The sequence below is a fragment of the Sapajus apella genome, unplaced genomic scaffold (assembly GCF_009761245.1).
Source record: "Sapajus apella isolate SASKATOON/1434 unplaced genomic scaffold, GSC_monkey_1.0 scaffold160, whole genome shotgun sequence".
In the NCBI taxonomy this organism is placed as follows: Eukaryota; Metazoa; Chordata; class Mammalia; order Primates; family Cebidae; genus Sapajus; species Sapajus apella.
In genome coordinates, this window is record NW_022437100.1 from 763269 (window position 1) to 783988 (window position 20720).

Genomic DNA, 20720 nt, shown 5'->3' on the forward strand with positions numbered 1-20720 from the left:
TATTTCTTTTTCTTTTTAAAATTATTTGTTGAGACAGCCTGTCACCCAGGCGGGAGTGCAGTGATGCCACACAACTTACTGTAGCCTTGACCTCCTGAGCTTGAGTGATCCTCCCACCTTAGCCTCCCCTCCTCTGCCCCCAAGTAGCTAGGACTGCAAGTGCATGCCACCATGCCCCGCTAATTTATTTTTTTCCCCCAAGACGGAGTCTCACTTTATCACCAGGTTGGAGTGCAATGGCACAATCTTGGCTCACTGCAACCTCCACCCCCTGGGTTCAAGTGATTCTCCTGCCTCAGCCTCCGGAGTAGCTGGGATTATGGGAGAGGACCACCATGCCAGGCTAATTTTGTATTTTTAGTAGAGACAGGGTTTTGCCATCTTGGCCAGGCTGGTCTTGAACTCCTGACCTCAGGTGATCAGCTCAACTCAGCCTCCCAGAGTGCTGGGATTACAGGCGTGAGCCACCGTGCCCGGCCCGTACTCAAATCTGATGGCTTCTCCATGAAGTCTTCCAGGATCCCCCAGTCAGGAGCAATCCCTTCTGCCTGTAGATCTGGGGCTGTGTGTGAGGCCCGTGACACACCCCCTCTGCTTTGGAAGGAACAATTCCCTCTCTCCACCGCCTCTGGGGCCTCCATTCTCACACTGGCACTTGTTGTTATGAGAATCTGTTTATAAGTCTGTCTCCCTCATGGGGCTTGAAGCTCCTCCAAGGGCAGGGGTGAGGACATGGTCATCCTGGTGTCCTCAGTGCAGGAATGGGGCCTGGCGTGGAGGAAGTGCTCCGAAAGTCGACTTAAAGGATTTGAGTGGTTCTCCCTGCCCCGAGACTCTGTGCTCTGGACGTGCACTGAAGCAGTCTCCTCATTCATGCATTCATTCATTTGTTCAATTGTTCACTCATAAAACGAACACCCACTGAGCACAGATAATTGCAGAATAACTGCCAGGAACATGGGGACACACAGGCACGAGGCAACACGAGGCTATTACACAGGCTCTTCTACAACAGGAGGAAACAACTTTCCATAGGACCCACCCTCCCTTCCTCCATTCCTCCCTTCCTTCTTATACCGAGTCTCACTCTGTCACCCAGACTGGAGTGCAGTGATACAATCTCGGCTCACTGCAAACCCCGCCTCCTGGATTCAAGTGATTCTCCTGCCTCAGTCTTCTGAGGAGCTGGGACTAGAGGCACTGGCCACAACGCCCAGCTAAATTTTGTATTTTTAGTAGAGATGGGGCTTTGCCATGTTGGCCAGGCTCGTCTCAAACTCCTGACCTCAGGTGATCTGCCCGCCTTGGCCTCCCAAAGTGCTGGGATTACAGGCATGAGCCACCGTGCCTGGCCCCATAGGACCTTTTTCAATCATTAAAAGATATAAAAGTCAGCTAGGTACGGTGGCTCATGCCTGTAACCCCAGCACTTTGGGAGGTCGAGGCGGGCGATCACCTGAGGTCAGATGTTCGAGACCAGCCTGGCCAACATAGCGAAACCGGTTCTCTGCTAAAGATACAAAAATTAGCTGGGTGTGGTGACAGGCATCTGTAATCCCAGCTACTTGGAAGGCTGAGGCTGGAGAATCACTTGAACCTGGGAGACTGAGGTTGCAGTAAGCCGAGATCACCCAACTGTACTCCAGCCTAGGTCACAGAGTGAGACTCCATCTCCAAAAAAAATATATATATATATACACACACACATATATACACACACACACGTATATATATATATATATGTGTGTGTGTGTGTGTATATGTCATTCTTATTTATGTTATTCTTGGCTCATGGGCCCTCCAAAATCAGGCAGCAGGGGACCAGATTTGGTGTGCAGGCTGCAGTGAGCCAGTCTCTGTCCCCAAGCATTGTCTGATTAAGTCCCCTTGAGGCTCTCAGGAGTGATAATTCTGACTTACTATTGGATGTTGACCATCAAGCCTTGGACTCTGTGGAGGTAGATGTTAACTTTCAGAACACTATAATAAGCTGTCAATGATTTTAATTCATTAGAAAAGACAACCCCAAAGGTTTCAGTTTTCTTGCCTGGTAGGACATTGACCAGGTTCGTATCTAACTTCGTAATGTTGTTCCAGCGGCTCTCTTTTTCCACGGATGATTCATGACAGATAGATGAACAGACAGCTAGCTAGTTAGCTAGGTAGACAGACAAGGAGATAGGTAAGTAGTTAGACAGACAAATAGATGATTGATTGATAGATAGACAACTAGGTAGACAGCTTAGATAGACAGCTAGATAGAGATAGATCGACTGATATATGTATAATAGATAGACAAACAGATTGACAGATCAACAGCTAGCTAGCTAGGTAACTAGATAGACAGGGAGGCAGCCAAGTAGGCAGACAGAGAGATAGGTAGGTAGGTAGGTAGATAATCGGTTTCTCACATTCTTTACCAGTCCACTGGCTCTCCCATTAATCAGCTAAATAGGCCTTTGACACATGGTCACACTATCTTTGTATGAGAATCATGATTTTACCTCTTTGAAAATTGTACTTTGACCTCATCACCTCCACCCAATAAGGAGGCAAGCATTTGGCCAGCAGGATGGGAAGGGGGAAGGCAAGGAAAAGTATAATGAGGATTTAAACTCTGCCTCCCTCCCCGAGAAGGGGTTGAGACGCTCACCCCCACCTTGGCTCCAGGTGACAATGCTAGACAGTGTAGGAGGAATCTGAGAATTTAGGGGCCACAGAGTCCAGCAGCCCAGTGGGTGCACTGTACAACTCACACACACGACGACTTAGCACAGCACCTCCTGCCTGTGCAGCGTGGTGACTCTGCTGGTCAGCTGAGAGACTGTGGGTCCGCTTGGAGAAAAGCAAGGTGACTCTAGCAATATGACACCAGGTGGGGAGGTAGGGCTGATGAGCCTGACTGGGAAGGAAAGGAAGAAGTGGAAGGAGCGTTCTTGAATGCCACGGCCCCGCTACCTCCAAAGGACCAAGTATTAAAACCAACATGACTATAAACCGTGAATCGCCAACACGGTTTTCTACCATCAGTGCAAACGGTGGCTTGGAGGCAGGGTGAAGTCAGTGATAGAGACGGAGAGTCACATTTGTGGACCACTAAACCTGGTTCATCTTCACGCCCACACAGGAACGCATACACACCCGTCTACAAGACACACACAAATAGACGCGTGCACAACACCACCTCCTCTCCTCGCACCTGCTCAAGACTTGCTTGGGACCCATCACTGAGTCCACCACGGCACCCACCGGGTGAGCCTTGGCCCGGGCTTCCTGCACCCACTGTAGCAGCCCTGTGGCCTCCTGACACACAACAAAGCCAAGGAAAACACCAACTCAAAAGGAAAGTGCGGAATGAAAAACAAGGAGCGTACCCAGCGTGGAATTCAGCGCAACTATATCTTTCACACTGGCTTCTGTTAAAAGGAAACAGATAAACAAGGAGGAAATAAATAGAAGAAAATACAATGAAAATAAAATTAAAAGAGACTCTTGGAGCCAGCCTTTTCTGAGATTCACCCCAAGCGCCCCTCACCCCGCCTTCTGTCCTGGCCGCTTGAATGCAATGGCACTGCTCCCTTACCTGAGGGGGCTCTCCAGGGGGCCTGCCCTGAGAGCACCCCAGCCCTGGCAGGCAGCCTCCCCGGGCCTCACCACAGCTGTTTCCCCAACCTTATGAGGCTGACCCCATGTTCCCGCTCCCAGTACTGACCCAGGATCACTAGGCTCTCGGGGTCCACCTCATACTCGTTCCGGTAGGGGACGGTAGCCGAGCGGTTGACCGTGGACAGCAGCTCCTCCATCAGCAGTGCCTGCACCACCTCGGGGCTCAGCGTCGGCCGGCGGTGCTCGGGGATTTGAAGAATAAACCAGAAGAAGCAGGTGAGGGGTCCTTCCCTGAAGCAGGCAGGAGTGAGAGGGGCCAGGGAAGGATTCTGAGGTCTGGCAGCCCGCCCCTGCTCGTGCACGCTGAGCACTTGCTGCACTGCAGTCTTCACGCAGAAGGCTCCTAGGAACCTCTGAAGGAGGCACTCTCATCATCCCCATTTTACGAATGAGAAAACTGAGGCGCCAGAGGTTAACTTGCGTGCAATAGACTACGCTGCAAGTGGCAGAACCAGATGTGAACACGACAGCCGGGCCCTGGAGCCAATGCTCTTACCCCTATCCCCGCCAGCATGGGTCACCTGATGGTGTCAGGACCTTGATGAGCCATCAGAGTCACCGCCTGGTGTGAACCTATCACATCTATGTTCCCATTCCACAGATGAGTTCAGTGAAGGGAGGGTCACATGCAGGAAGTCAAGTTCCCTCTCTGTGCCTTAGTTTCCCCCATTTTTTATTTTTTGAGATGGAGTCTTGCTCTGTCGGCAGCCTGGAGTGCAGTGGCGCAATCTTGGCTCACTGCAACCTCCGCCTCCGAGGTTAAAACCATTCTGATTCTCCTGCCTCAGCCTCCTGAGTAGCTGGGATTACAGGCACGCACCACCATGCCCAGCTCATTTTTGTATTTTTAGTAGAGACGGGGTTTCACCATGTTGGCCAGGATGGTCTCAATCTCTTGACCTCGTGATCCACCCACCTCGGCCTCCCAAAGTGCTGGGATTACAGGTGCGAGCCACCGCGCCTGGCCTAGTTTCCCCATTTTAAACATGAAGGCATTGCATCAGAAGCCTACAGAGCCCCCTCCCATTCTTCGAATCTCAGATCCTAGCAGGGGCTGTTTGGGGGCAAGGACAACTCACCCAAAGGAATAGACGGAGCTGGAGTTGTAGTAAGCTCCCAGGCGGGTGCTGGCAATGAGCTCCTTGAGCTGTGAGGAGGGAAGACAAGAGTCCCTGGGACCCTCTGCAGGGCAGACCAAGTTGCTTCTTGCCTTGGGGTGCTCTTTGCTCCTCCCGGCAGCCCTGCTCCATGCAGGAGCCTCCAAGGCGGACAGGCTTGCTCACAGTCACACAGCATTCCGAGGCCGGGCTGGGGCATGCATGAAACTCACACCCCGTCCCCTTCCTTCCCCTCCCACTGCAGTTGGCTCTCACCTCCACCCCAACTGCCAATGACCTCTCTGCCCCCTGCCAAAAGTCACTCGTCCACTCTGAAAAACCCCACTGCGCTTCTGGGTCCCCTCCCTGCCTCCTCCCGTAGCCTGGGACAAGCCAGTGGCTCTGATGAGTAGCACAGTTGGCTGGAGTTTTTACACATCTGCAACTACGGTGCGGCCGGCAGGACTGCAGGCTCTGAAGCCTTTGCACAGCGTGGCAATAATGTTCTGTTATCTCAGCCTCGCTGCAACCCCCAAAGAACCTGCAGCCGGTGCTGTTATCACCCCTACTTTATGGAGGAGGAAACAGCCTCAGGCTGGGTCCCTCGGAAGCAGACCCGCCATTGAGAAGGTGGGACAAGTGGCTGATTTGGAGGTGATTCTGGGAAACAGTAGTTGGGAGGGGGAGAGAGGCTGGAAAGTGGGCATCCAACCTGGGCTGTGAATGTACAGGGGAGAGCTGACAGCGTCTGAGCTCAGCCCAGCAGGGCACCTCTGGGAGACAGCCTGGGACTTTCTCTGAACTGCCCCCGCCTGCCAGGGCCAAGGAAGCTGCGGTACTGATCCACCCATGCCAGCGCCCATGGCTCAAGGGTGCTCCTGAGAATATTGCTCTAGCACTTCTGGGTTACCCTGCTGGCCAGTGGTCCTGTAGCCTGAAAGCGGCAGGCAGTAGACCAGCCTGCATGCAGTGAGCCACCGTCCTGTAAGGGAGGGGCAGCAGGGGACCACCGCTCTGTAACAGAGGGGCAGAAGGGGACCACTGTCCTGTAAGGGAGGGGCGGGAGGGGGCCACCGTCCTGTAGGGGAGGGGCGGGAGGGAGCCACTGTCCTGTAAGGGAGAGGCGAGAGGGGCACATGCTGTAACAGAGGGACGGGAGGGGCTACCACCCTGTAACGGAGGGGCAGGAGTGGGTCATCGACAGTGTCAGCTGCACTTTTGGACCCTTCCCAAGGTCATGTTCCACCCCTGGTAAGAGGTGTGATCAGGATCTAATCTGAGTGCGATTGACCCAAGCACCCACTGACTTTCCCATCACCCTCAACCTGGGGCAGGGCTGTGGTCCCCGTGAGTGCTCCAGATGGGTTACCAATTGCCTCCTTGTGATCAGACCCCACCCCTCTCTTTTCGCTCCCACACTCCCCCTCCCATCCCCCAGATCCTTTCCTACCATCCTCTGGGCTTTGGCGGTTTCACTGCGGAAGGCACTGGATTCCCGGCGGGCCAGATCCTGGGAGAAGTGGCGATTGAGCACACGCAGGCTGCCTGAGTACACCTGGCTGACCGTCACCTCCGCCTTGTGCCCTGTCCAGGAAGGAACCAGCAGGGTTACCGGAGGAAGCGGATGGAAAAGGCTCCTGTCTGTTCCATGCCTTCTCCTGCCACCCACACCTCAGCTCAGCCTCATTGTCTTGGGTCTCCACGATACCACCATCATCATCGTCATCATCTTTGTCATTGCCGTTGTCATCATGGTCATCTAAAGCTTACTTGATGACAAACTGGCTGCCAGGTGCCAGGGAGGAGAGAGGCCCCGGATGGATGGCATCCTAGACGCTCCCAGTGAGAGGCTGACACAACAACCAGTCCAGGACACGGATGACATGAAGGCCAGGAAATCCCCTAAGTCCAGAAGGCTAAGGTCATGGGTCAGCCCCACGAGGCATCCTTCCACTGGTCAGGCCGTCCAGGGATCCCCGCAGGCGTGAGCTAAGCACCTGCTACATGGGGTATGCTAGTTAACCAAGACAGATGTGCCTCCCCTCGGGAAGCTGACAGTGGTGGGTAAGAAAGGTTGGTGGCTCACGCCTGTAATCCCAGCACTTTGGGAAGCCCAGGTGGGTGGATTACCTGAGGTTGGGAGATTAAGACCAGCCTGGCCAACATGATGAAACCCTGTCTCTACTAGAAATACAAAAATTAGCCTGGCGTGGTGGTGGGCACCTGTAGTCCCAGGTACTTGGGAGGCTAAGGCAGGAGAATTGCTTGAATCTGGTGGAGGTTGCGCTGAGGGGAAATCCCACCACTGCGCTCCAGCCTGGGCATCAAGAGCGAAAATCTGTCTCAAACAACAACAAAAAGAAAGGCGTGGCTCTGGGAACCACGTGGTATGCGGCACCCACGTGTGAGCAGTGCCATGTAGGAACTGAGCCAAAGCACTTGGGGCTATAAGAGCATAACAGTGAACAGAACAATACAGAAGAAAACCGCCTTAGCAGCTTGAAGACTAGCAAGGAATCGGATGGTAAACAGCACATGGTGTATAACAGGTTAGAGGTGGTTCGTGCAGTGGCAATCAGGGTGTGGGGTGGGCTGCGGTGCGGAGCCCAGGGAAGAAGGTGATGTGTATCTGTGCAAAGAATGTCCCAGGCAGGGGCAGGTGCAAAGGCCCTGGGGCGGGAGTTTGCCTGGTGTGTTTCAGGAGCAGCAAAGAGTGAGCAAGGGGACAGCAGGAGGGGATGAGGCCGGGTAGGGTTTGCCAGACTTAGGAGGACTCGGTCTTTCACTCTGGGTAAGATGGGAGCCATGGGAGGTTTTAAGCAGCAAAGTTAGAAAACTTGGTTTAATTTATCAAATGTTCCCTCTGCTGTTATGTGGAGAAAGGCCCTAAGGTGGCAGGTCAGAGGCAGAGAGAGCGTCAAGGACACGCCGGCAGGGCTCTGGGGCACAGATGTCCAGGGGACAGAGCCTGGCCCTGGCTGCGGCAGAGGAGAGGGTGAGAAGTGACTGGCATCAGCCACTTTTGATGTATTTTGGAATTAGAGATGACTAGGTTTGCTGGCAAATTAAGGCGGGGGTAGAAAAGAAAGAGAGGAGCGAGGGGAAGGTGCCAGAAAGAAGATAGTGTCTTCGCCGGGGGTGTGAGGCGCAGGTGTGGGGAAATTACGCAGACACCTCGCGGTCTGAACGCATGAGGTGTGAGATTCTTAGACACGTGAGAGGAAGAGCAGGGACAGCTCCAGAGTCAAGCTCAAGGGAGACGCCCAGGCTAGAAATGCCAGTCTGGGTGTCATCAGGGTACAAAGGGCACCTGAAGCTAAGGGCAGCCGATGAGATCACGAAAGGAGTGGGTGGAGAGAGAAAGGAGAGGCCCCCCATCAGCAGGGACAACCCGCTGAGCAGAAAGGACCTCATGTCAGCCCTAAGTCAAAGGAGGAAAGGGCTTCAGGGAGGCGGGGGTGCACCCCCGGGGAAAGTGCAATGAAAAGTGAGGCTGGGCGTTGGATTTAGCAGTCTGGCACGCTGGCCACCTTGGCAATGGCTGTTGGAGTTGGGGGGCAGGGGGGACAGGGCACAGAGAGACTGGGGATATGGACTGACAGCTCCTTCGAGCATTTTGCTGTCAAGGGAGCAGAGAAATGGGGGTTACCCCAGGAGACACTGGCAGACGCTACTGCTGGGGGAGAGAGGGCATCTCTGCTGGTCTCCGGCCACTGTGTGGGCAGAGGGGGTGGGATCTGGGGCCCAGGAGAAGAGTACGTGTTGCAGCCAGGGGCGGGGGGGGGCAGGTACGCCAACATGTACGGGGCTTCTCTCTAAGCCGTTCTGTTTTCTCACTGAAGCAGAAGACAGCGACAGGCGGGTGTTGGGGACTTGAGAACACTCCTGCCTGGGAGAGCAGGAAAGGGAAAGGACCGGGAAATACGTATGGCTGGTGGTATTAAGGGCCCTGCTACCATCCTCCTTGGGAAGCCGGCCCCACCCTCTCCTCGGGCCAGGCTGCCCTCCCTGCTTGCGGCCTGTCCTGCCCCAGTGTCACCGGCCACTTGCCCACCTCCTCTTCCAGACCAGGCAAGGCGAATCTCTCATCCACCTCCTTGCCCAGCACCCAGTCCCAGGAGCACAGCCTGGTCCACGTGAGAGGAGTCCTTCAAACAGCTCCTGAAGTGCCTCCTCTGCCCTTAGTCCCTCTGTGGGGGTGTTGGCTTCCCCCAGACGAGGCTTGGGAGCACTCACCCCTTGGAGCACCTCTCCTGGGGTGGGGGGTGATTTACCCCAGGAGTGTAATCAGGGGGAATTAAACTCCTCTGCAAAGAGAAACAATTTGCAGGTGAGTTCCTGGCCCTCCAGCCTAGTGCCCTGTGATTTACCCTGAAGACTAATTAGCCCGCTACCTGAGGAGGGCCCCCGCAGCCCTGTGCTATTTGGGGCACTGGCTTCCTGCCGGTGATGAAATGCACACAGCATCTATTGCCCGCCTTGCTCGACTCTGGGTAGAATCACCGTGAGTCATTGCAAGCAGGCCCATGTCAGGCCTGGGGTCCCCAACAGGGTCATTCCCAGAGGCTGCTTACAGACACCCCAACCCTGACCCCCTTGGATCTAGGTCTACGTGGATTTCTCTCCACTGCTCCAAAGTTGGTCCCCAGGTTGCTTTCAACAGGCCTGGAATTCCACCAGTAGGTTCAGCCAGGAAGAGCACTAGCTAACCTTCACAGGGTGTTTAATGGGATACCCCTGATCACACAGGCAAGCTGGGTTGTCCCTGCTGTGGCTTCCCAGCCCTCGCCTTCCTCTGTCCCAGTATATGCTGCACTTCAGAGTAAGTGTCAGATCTGAGGCCTTGGCTAAACCACAAGGACAGGGGACAGAACCTAGCACACAGGACGTGCTTAGCACCGACTAAATGAACAAATGAATGAGTCTTCTACAGTGTATGGGAAGCATTTTATAGGCATAGTCCAATTTGATTTCTCCATTACTTCCCACTGTCAAAGGCAGAAGGAAGAGGATAGACTTCATCCATTTTAGAAAAAGGTAACAGATGCTCAAGAGTGTTTATTCAATAAATGAATGAATGGAATCCTGGATGAATGGGCCCAGAGCACAGGTCAATTGCTCTAGGGGCACCAGGGGACTGACCGAGGGCTGTGAGATCAGGGATCAGGGGGTATAATTAAGGACATGGGAGAGGCCCCCAAGGCTGGCTGCTCTCCAGCTGCCCACATCATCCCCTATTCATGCTGGGCCCTGAAGACCCAGAGGGGATAGAACTATGGTCCCTACCCTAGAGGAGAACCCAGGCTGCACTCAAGTGAGCAGAGGCACTAATTGGTACCAGGTACCATCAGTGCCTCTGGCCTCCTTCTTCAGGTCTGGGTTGGCTCCAAGCCTCTGGGGCAACCCAGGAGGACAGAAGGCAATGTTTATGCTCCCTGGGCTGGTTGGTTCACAAGAACTCGGTGCTAAGAGACCCCTCTTTCCCCACCTGGTGGGGAGCTTGGCAGCACTCTGCCCAAGCAGGGAGCAGACCTGAGCCACAGGACCTGGAACCAGGATCTGACGGAATCTCCAGCTGGCAGGACATGGAGGGAGACCCAGAGAGGAGAAAGGACTTGCCCAAGGTGACACATCAACATGCTAAGCATGGCTGAACCTGGAACCCAGTTCTGTCCTGCTGTGCCTGCTATGGCCACCCCAAGTCCTCCCCAAGTGTCTCTCCTGGGCAGTCCCATGACATTACCTAGGAAATACCAAAGTAGCACTCCCACCAAAGCCAGCGCAACCAGGGCCAACCACAGGGGTACCAGGCGGAGGTAGTCCCGGGCTTTTCTCTTGGAGTCCTCGTGGGCCTTGAACATCCCCTCTGGCTCCGCTTCCTCGCCATCACCTCCATCACCCTGCCCGCCAGCCACCTGGGGGGCCTCAGCCATGGGCATCCTGCCAGGGAAACACAGACTGAAGTTGAAAACAGCCTCACATTTGCAAGGGAGCCTCTGCTGGGCACTGGTGGTACATGGAAGCAAGACTTCCCTGCCTTTCAGAGTGGAAGGGTAACAGCATCAGGTGGCAGTGACTGGAAGTGGGCGCTGAGGCAGCTCACAGAGGAGGGAAATGCATCTCAGAGCAGCTTGCCCCAGAGGGCAGGCACCTGAGCTAGACCAGGTCTGGCTCAAGAACCCTACCTTTGCTTACCACTGGTTTCCCTATGATCAGAGGACAGACAGAGGGCTCAGTGCCTGCACACCCACTCCCTAGAGGCTGCACCTACAGGCAGAACTGAAGTACCTCGGGTGCAGGCTTCTGCAGGTGTCCGACCTCTTGCCCTCATTTCCCTTCCACGCAAAGAATGCTGTTCCTTTCTCCTGGTTCTGGTTCACAGAGCTTCTCACCACACCCACACAGTCAATGCACTCAGCCCCTGCCCCAGAATCCCCTGCGCCGGCACTGTGCTGGGCCAGGGATCTGCCTTCCTTCACCGAGTACCATCTCTGTTAGAGACAGAATGCTCATTCCTAGATACTGCAAGGAAAAATTAGCATTCCGACAAAATTCTCTCAGCAAGGCAATTTTACTTTCTGCAGAAAGGGTGCTCTTGTCAGCCATCTTGCCACGAGAGTACAACGTACAAAGGAAAGGCAGGCATACTTATTCCTGACGCATTGGGTCTTTACTGCTGTGTCTGATCTCCATTGGTTGGAACCCTCATGATCTAAACTAAAACTTGATTGGCTAACAACTGAAAACTTTTCTAAGTAGGTAAAGGCAATGGAGAACAAAGGAAAAGAGTCAGTCCAAATAAGGAAGGGGCATAGGCTGTGAGCTGGGACATGCCTGTGAGCACCTCCAGCACAGGTATCCGGGTTAAAGTACAAGGACACGGAATGCACTGCATGCCTGTGAGCATGCCCAACAGCTACATAGGACAGGGCTTCACAAAGAATTACCAGCAAAAAATAAGATAAGACGGCTTTGAAGAAAGTCTTTACAACAAACTATTGTTTCTAACCTTTCTTCTTCTTCTTCAAAAAGAAAGGAAACTTTGAAGAACTTTTTGCTTTCTACAGGCTCTCTCACCTCCCTACTCTCAAAGTCTCTCGGGGCAGAGGAAGGGATCAAAAACTAGTCTTCATTTCATGCCCTCATGAGACATTTCACATGCAGTTTTCAGGCCACACAGGGATATGGCACCATTGTCCCATGTTTTCTTTCTAATGCCCACACTGCGTTATCTCACCTAAAGCTCCAGTTCTGCACCCATCAGATAGAGGAGGAAACTGAGACCCAGAGTGTTCTAGCCATAACTCAGTCTAGGGCTTTTCCTAGCCTCATTTTCCCTATCTGATTTGAAAACCTGGCATTCACTCCCAACCACATCTTACAGATTAAAAAAACCTGAAGCCCAGAGAGGCGAAGCCACTTGCCCAAGGTCACACAGCAGGAAAGTGGAGGTTGAGTCTGGATGTCTGACTCCTTGCTTTTTCCCCTAATCTAAGATACCTCCCATAAATGAGCTGTTAATTAACAAATCATGATTAAATAGCAACTGAATGTCACCTCTCTCCACGATCCAGGGTTGCAGCTCTATTTTGAAACCCTTTCAAGCAAACATCCCAATGTGTTTAGCCTTTCAGGCAGGTTTCCCCACAGTACAGAGAAGGCCCTTGACCCACCCACCAGGAGAGCAAGCGTTCTAGACTTTTACTATATCCATAAATACTGTGTAGCTTTAAAATGCACCCCAGGGCTGGGCACGGTGGCTCACGCCTATAATCCCAGCACTTTGGGAGGCTGAGGTGGATGGATCACCTGAGGTCAGGAGTTCCAGATCAGCCTGGCCAATATGGAGAAACCCTGTCTCTATGAAAAATACAAAAATTAGCCGGGCATGGTGGCAGGCATCTGTAATCCCAGGACTTGGGAGGCTGAGGCAGGAGAATCACTTGAACCCGGGAGGCAGAGGTTGCGGTGAGCTGAGATTGTGCCATTGTACTTCCAGCCTAAATGACAGAGCAAGACTGTCTCAAAAAAAATACCCTGAAAAAATAAAATGTACCCTAGATGTAGGTGGGGGCTTCCTTTGGGCTGTGTCTTGGGGTTTTTACACAGCAGGTTTCCAAAAGTAGGGGTCCTTAGTAATTGGACAGATGAGGAAACTGAAACCCAGAGTGATCTAGCCATAACTCAGTCTAGGGCTCAAAGTCCTGCCAGATGGATTTGAAGGACCCTAGCCCTTCTCCCGGCTTCCCCGCTCCCTGCAGCTCCCCTTGGCTTTGTTCCCAGCTAAGGGTCTTTGGTGTCCAGCCACAGCGACTCTGGTGAGCAGCCCCCATCAGATACAAGGAAAGGAGGGACTCCAGGGGACCTTCACTGGGCATGGCACTCCCCTCCACACCCAAAGCTGGGGTATTCTTGCATATGGGGTGGGCCTTACTGGCTTTAATGGGGCCGAGGCCAGGGAATGGTAAATGTCCTGCAATGGGTGGGACAGCCCCACCCACTTCCCTAAATGTTCACAGCATCCCTGGTGAGAAACAGGCAAGAAACAGACCAGTAACTAACAGGGCACTGAGACGCCTGCTTGAGGCCACACAGCAGGTTCGAGTCCCCATTGCAAAGCTGCCACTTGTCCAGGGCATGCGGACTTTGCCTCCCTCTAAATGCCCCTCACATCCATCTCCTCCAATCCCCACCCTCTTTTCCCCGTGGCACCGGACTTCTCTTGGTAAGGAATTTTAGCAGTGAGCTGGTAGTGAACATTTACGGATCGAGAGCAGGTTGCCGGTCAGCACCAAGAGCCCTCCTGGACCTTGAGCCCCGTCAGTGCTTATTCACAGCCAGGCACCCCACAGTCCTCCTTCTGCCTGGGACCCCAGCTCCCGACCTGGCCCCCGTCACCTCAGCTCAGACCTCTTCACAGCTCTCCCTGAGGGCCCTAGAAGGGGCGACTGACCCTTTGCAATGTGTAGTTCACCGTGTGGGCACCCTTTCTGCCCCTCACATTGAGCTCCTGGAGGTGGGGAGAGTACCCCAATTGCCACAGGGCCCTGAAGCTGTCCCCAGCTCTGAGCACCTGGACCCCCCCCCCCGCCCGGCACCTGCTTCTTACTTCGTCCTGCCCTTCTGGCCATTGGAGGGTCTCAGGTCTCCCTGCTGCAGGTGAGTCTCCCTCCATGGGGTGGGGCTATGACTTCCCCAGCAGTGCAGATCCGGATTCAATCACTGTGTGTGAACTCCACACATGCCAGCCCTGTGCTAGGCAGTGCTGTAAACTCTGCTGCAGCCTCCAGCAGCCTGGGATTCGGGCTTTTCTGACTATTTAATAGCTGGGGAAACTGAGGTAGAGAGCGGTAACATGACTTACCCGAGGTCCCTCAGCCAGGGCGGAGCAGAGCGGAGCAGGGACTCTGGGTTAGGCCCACAGAGGCATCTTTCAGTGAAGCCATTAGGGCCTAGAGTCCTGAGTGTGGGAGACTGGGCGGGGTCCCTTCCACACATAGAAACACACCCACAGACCCACAGATGTACATGGATGGAGACACGCAGAGGGACAGACGCACAGCTATTCATAACACAAAAACTCGTAGATGCGGCCATGCACAGTGGCTCACGCCTGTAATTCCACAACTTTGGGAGGCTGAGGTGGGCAGATCATGAGGTCAGGAGTTCAAGACCAGCCTGACCAACATGGTGAAACCCTGTCTCTACTAAAAATACAAAACTTAGCCAGGCGTGGTGGTGTGCACTTGTAATCCCAGCTACTCAGGAGGCTGAGGCAGGAGAATCGCTTGAACCCAGGAGGCGGAGGTTGCAGTGAGCTGAGATCGCACCACTGCACTCCAGCCTGGGCAAAAGAGTGAAACTCCACCTCAAACAAACAACAGCAAAAAAAACTCATAGATGCATACCCTTCCTACACCACACACACACACGCCAGCTCTGAGCCTGTGAGCCCAGGGTCCCATGCTTAAGTCAGTACACAGGTGCAGTGTGGGGCTCCGGGTCTGCCAGCTACACCAGAAGGCCCAGGTGGGGGTACTGGGTATGGAGGGGGCAGCACATCCAGTCCTGCGAGGCAGGGGTAGGGTGGCCTCTCCCTTCCTCCTGTCTCTGCCGCCTGAACCCCAGGCCACCATCCGCCCAGCACTGACGCTGTGCCTGTCCCCACACCCGGTGTCACTCTGCATGGTCCCTCACCTGCTCACCGATCACTCTCTGGCTGATGAGGCCCTGCAGGCCTGGCCTCAGAGCAGGGTAGGTGGTTCAGGCCCCAGGGAACCAGGCCCAGATCTTAGGGTGGACACTGTCACCAGGTCATTCATAGATCCCGGTCCCCTCTCCTGGAGGCCCCTACTTACCCTTGGGAGTGGTTGATAGGTGCCGCGCCTGCACGCAGGCCGCAGGAGCCTCTGTTTGTCCAGACCAAGGCCTCCCCGCCCCCACTGGGGCCTGCCTGGGCTGGATCAATGGCCCAGAGCCATGGCCAGGGTGTCTGGCCCTTGTCCCCTGTGGCCTGTGGCCCCAGGCTCCATGGGGCTCCTCCTGCTGGGTCCGGGACGGCACTGTGGCTGAGTACAGGTAAACAGGCAGGAGGCAGGAGAAGGCAGTTCCTACCCTGCCCCCTCCCCCCCACGGGCACCCCGGAGGCTGGCAGGCAGGTGCTGGAGATCCGAGCTCTCCCCTGACGCCCGTTGCCTGGTGACATGCCTGCCTGGTTACAGCCCCTGGACCCCAAGAGCATGAGGTAGGGGTGGCCAAGGACTGTGCAGAGGCCGGTGCAGGTGAGCGCAGGGGCTCGCACGGGTCTGCTTACCTGGATGGGAGAGACTAGAGGAGCTACTGGCCGGAGAGAGAGAAAAGGAGGCTGGGCCCATGCACTCTGGGGACTGAGGAGAAAGGGAAGGCAGGGGTGGGGCTGGAGGCTATTTTCTGTTTAGCTGGGAATTATTTGAATTCCTACCTGGGTCTTTTGTGTTTTTCTTTTTTCTTTTTGAGATGGAGACTCACTCTGTCGCCCAGGCTGGAGTGCAGTGGCACGATCTCAGCTCACTGCAACCTCTGCTTCCCAGATTCAAGCAATTCTCCTGCCTCAGCTTCTCGAGTAGCTGGGATTACAGGCACGCACCCCCACACCCGGCTCATTTTTATATTTTTAGAAGAGACGGGGTTTCACCATGTTGGCTGGTCTTGAACTCCTGACCTCAGGTGATCCGCCCATCTCGGTCTCCCAATGTGCTGGGATTACAGGTGTAAGGCTACCGTGCCCAGTGTGAATTCCTACCTGGTTCCGTAGCGCTGTGCTGTCTGTCCATAATGGCAGCTGCTGGTCACCCGTGGCTCTTGAGCCAGTCTGAACTCAGGAAAGCTGCATGGGGGAGAGGCGCACACCAGGTGCAAGGCCAGGTGCAAACAGGATGTCAACCAACTCAATAACAATTTTTATATTGATTGCAGGTTGAAATAACACTTTGGCAATCATGGGATAGATAAAATTTATTATTGGCCAGGCATGGTGGCTCACGCCTGTAATCCCAGCACTCTGGGAGGCCAAGGCGGGCAGATCACCTGAGGTCGGGAGTTCGAGACCAGCCTGACCAACATGGAAAAACCCCATCTCTAATAAAAATACAAAAAATTAGCCAGGCCTGGTGGTGCACGTAGTCCCAGCTATGTGGGAGGCTGAGGCAGGAGAATCACTTGAAGCTGGGAGGCAGCGGTTGCAGTGAGTCGAGATCACGCCACCGTACTCCAGCCTGGGCGACAGAGCAAGACTCCGCCTCAAAAAAAAACATAAAAGATTTGTGTGAGGGGCATATGGTGTGGGGTGGGGGTGTGTGTCAAGTGGGGTTTGTGGGTGTGTGGACTGTGTATGCATATGCAGTGTGGGTGCTGGGAGTGTGCACAGCGTAAGGTGTGTGTGTCTATGAGGTACGTATGGTGAGAGTTCTGTGTGGAGCATGAGAGTTGTATACAAGTGTGTGTATGTGCGTCTGCATGCTCACAGTGTGAAAGGTGTGTGTGTGGAGTATTAGGCATGCGTTTAGTGTGAGGCATGTGTGTAATGTGAGGTGTGTGTGGAGTATGAGGCATATGTGTTTAGTGTGAGGTGTCCATGTAGTGTGAGGTGTGTGCATGGAGTGTGAAGTGTGCATGGAGTGTGAAGTGTGCATGGAGTGTGAAGTGTGCGTGGAGTGTGAAATGTGTGTGGAGTGTAAAGCATGTATGTAGTTTAAAGCATGTATAGAATATGAAGCACATGTGGAATGTGGAATGTCGGGTGTATGTGTGGAGTGTGAGGTGTGTGTGTGTGGAGTGTGAGGTGTGTGTGTGTGTGTGGAGTGTGAGGCATGTTGTAGAGTGTGGGAGTATGAAGTCTGTATGGAGTGGGAAGCATGTGTGGAATGTGAGGTGTGCATAGTGTGAGGCATGTGTGTGGAGTGTGAGGTGTGTGGAGTGTGAGGCGTGTGTTTAGTATGAGGCGTGTGTGCAGTGTGAGGCATGTGTGTGGAGTGTGAGGCATGTATGCAGGGTGAGGTGTGTGTGTGGAGTGTGAGGCGTGTGTGTGGAGTATGTGTTTAGTGTGAGGCATATGTGTGTTTAGTTTGAGGCGTGTGTGTGGAGTGTGAGACGTGTGTGCAGTGTGAGGCATGTGTGTGGAGTGTGAGGCATGTGTGCAGGGTGAGGCCTGTGTGTGGAGTGTGAGGCGTGTGTGTGGAGTGTGAGGCGTGTGTTTAGTGTGAGGCGTGTGTATGTTTAGTTTGAGGCGTGTGTGCAGGGTGAGGCGTGTGTGGAGTGTGAGGCGTGTGTTTAGTGTGAGGCATGTGTTTAGTTTGAGGCGTGTGTGCAGCGTGAGCTGTGTGTGCGGTGTGAAGTGTGAGATGTGTGAGATGTGTAGTGTCTGGCTGGGATGGGACAGGGCCCTGCGCCCAGGCTTTTCCCTGACCAAACCTGGCCCCCGTTTAGCTGCAGGAACCTGGGCAGAATCCCTGACTTCTGAGATGCACTTCTTTAAAAAAAGTTCACCCCTTCTTGATGAACAGGAAATAAGTGTGAAGGCCCAGCACTGCGGGGGTGGCCTGGAGGGGGTCTCTCCTCCTCTCCCGGTGGCACACCGGTGTGTCAGGGCCAGGTCTGCGTGTGCACTGAAGTCCAGGTGATGAAGGTTGCACACGTGGGGTGCCTACCCATGTGGCCCCTCACCCGTGTCTCAAGCACGTACGTACGTGCTCCATGCTCTCTGGTGTGTGCTCCCTAAGGAGGCCTGCGGCAGTAGGTGGGGACCTCCCTGACATGTGCCTAGGGGGCGCCCATGTGTCCTGAGGTGTGAAGGCCTGTGCCCATGGGGGCTGGGCATGAGCTCAGTACAGCACCACCTCGAGGCAGGGCCAGGGCAGGAGGGGCTGGTTAGGATTCCAGGTTGAGGGCCCCTTCCCTCACCTTCTCCTGTTCCGTAGCACTCCCCAGAGCCCTGGCCCCTGCCCATGAGCCTACCCCTGACCCTAAGACTGAAAACTGTAGCCTTGCCCCACTGTCCCTCGTCCCAGCCCCAGCAACTTTACTCCTCCCCACAAAATCCCCTCTTCCCAGGCCCCGGCCCCCACCTTGCAAACATTCCGAGGGACAGGGGCTTGAGACAGAGCAGGGATAGTGTGGGGGGTGGGTGAAGACACCCCAAGCCCAGCCTCTGTACCCATCCTGTTCTTGGGAAGATCAGGAGGCCCATGCCGGCTGCTAGCCTCACAGTCTGAAAGGCAGATCTTGCACAATCAACGTCCTCTAGACCTGGCGGCTGCCTGGCCATTGATCCACCATGGCCCTGGGGGAAGGGCTGGCACTGAGCAGGCAGCAGCAAAATGCTGAGAGAGGTGTTCGAAAGCTCAGATGTGGCTGGGTGCAGCGGCTCACACCCACACCTGTAATCCAGGTACTTTGCGAGGCCAAGGCGGGAGGATCCCTTCAGCCCAGGAATTTGCGACCAGCCTAGTCAACATAGTGAGAGCCTATCTGTACAAAACAAAACAAAACAATTTTCTTTTAATTAGCTGGATGTGGTGGTGCACATCTAGCTACTAGGGAGTCTGAGGAGGGAGGATCACTTGAGCCCTGGAGTTGGGGCTACAGTGAGCTATGCCGCTGCATTCCAGCCTGGGGGACAAAGCAAGACCCTGTCTTCAAAAGAAAAAGAAGAGGTGAGGAAAGAAGAGAAGAGAAAAGCAGGGACCAGGGTCCCAGAGAGCCATGACGGTGGGGGACAGCCTGCCAATGCGTCAGGGACTCCCTCTGTCAATAAGGACACCCTTGTCCTCAGAGCAGAGAGACGCGTTCACGCAGATGGCACTGAAGGCCTGCTGCCCTGGGAATCTGCATTCCTAACACTGGCCTTCAGCCTCCTTGCTCTCCAAGGACAGAGAAGCCTCCTGGAGGCCTGGTGAGGGGAGCTGGGCATGGTGGGGGCCAGGCAGTGGGGAGCATAGGTCTGACCCAGCAGCGCAGGGCAGACCAGGCCTTGGTGTGCCCACCACACTCAGATCACCAAGATCCAGCTGAGGGCTGGAGAGTGGGCAGATCCCGCCAAAATCCCATTCCCTCCACCTGCTGGTGACCCACAAGACGTCCCCAAGCTACTACCTGATGGCCTATGAACTGTGGGTGATAAAGCTGGGTTGCTATAGGCAAAGAAAAAAAAATGTAGGGTGAACCCCTAGTCCATATGAGTGGTGTCCTTATCCAAGGGGGAATTCTGGAGACACAGCCTCACGCGTACAGAGAAAATGCCGTGAAGGTAAAGGCGGAGAGCGTTAGCGATGCTTCTGCAAGCCAAAGAACTCCAACGATTGCCTGCAGGACACCAGACGCCAAGAGAGAGGCCCAGAGTGGTCTTCCTCACCCCGTCAGAAGGAACCGAACCTGCCAACACCCGGATCTTGGATTCCAGCCCCCAGAACTGAGACACGTTTCTGTTGTGAGACACAGCCTCCCGGGCGCGGTGTCCTGTGAAGGCAGCCGTAGCCGATGAATGCCATGCCCACTGCACTGATACTGGGTGAATGCTGCGCAAAGCCTGCTCCTGCCCCCAGCTTCCTCCCGGGCTCCTGCGCCCAGCAGGCACTCACTCCTTGTCCATTGAAGAGACCGAAGAGGCAGGCTATCTGTCTGTTTATCGGGAGCCTTCAGGCAGTGTGATGCCTGAAGCCGTGGAGTGGACGCTCAGGCAGAGAAGGGTTAGGGGTAACCTTGTCTGAGCTCAGAGAAGGCCCTAGAAGCAAGAACGCAACAGCCCAGCTCTTATATACAAAACCCCAAGTCACAGCACCTGTTCTCCAAAATTATCCAGTTTGGGGGTAGGTTTCCTTCCCTATTCACCCCACCCCCGTTAGACTGTGAGTCCATGAAGACTTGCTCACTCTTACAAGTTGTCACTGAGAGAGGCCGGAGCAGTCTTCCTCACCCCGTCAGAAGGAACCAAACCTGCCGACACCCAGATCTTGGACGCCAGCCCCCTCGTCACTCTTAGCCTAGAACAGTGCCTGGCACACAGGAGGAATACATATTTGTGGAATGAACAAATGACACTGTTAGCTCCTTGGATGATAGACAGGAAGGGTTTTGAGAGCTGGCCCCAACATAATCTCAATCATGCTGCAAATCCAGGCTTCAGAGTGGGGACATGTGCCTCCTTAGTCGAAGAGGAGACTGAGGTTCTGAGAGGAGACGTTGACCTGCCCCAGCTCCCACAGCCCACTGTGGGTGGAACATGGACTCCAGCCTGGTCTCTTTGATGGGGGTGTGTCGCTGTTTTCAGGGGCTGTCCTAACAAATGACCCCAAATGGGGGTGGCTCGAAACAGCAGGAGTTTGTTCCTTCACAGCTCTGGGGCCAGATGTCTGAAATCAAAGTGTTGGTAGGCACATTCTCTCTCCAGAGGCTCTAGAAAAAACCCCTCCTTGCCTCTTCCTA

General features: G+C 54.5%; 1 protein-coding gene across 1 annotated transcript in view; it reads right to left on the reverse strand.

The window, feature by feature from the left end:
• Positions 1–15371, reverse strand: part of TMPRSS6 (transmembrane serine protease 6) — a 38828-nt gene extending 23457 nt beyond the window's left edge. Inside the window, 6 exon segments of the mRNA XM_032266592.1 lie at positions 3375–3416; positions 3713–3897; positions 4746–4813; positions 6214–6347; positions 10507–10703; positions 15122–15371. Coding sequence (XP_032122483.1) covers positions 3375–3416; positions 3713–3897; positions 4746–4813; positions 6214–6347; positions 10507–10702 — 625 coding nt within the window. The 5' untranslated portion in view covers position 10703; positions 15122–15371.
• Positions 15372–20720: the final 5349 nt, after the last annotated feature.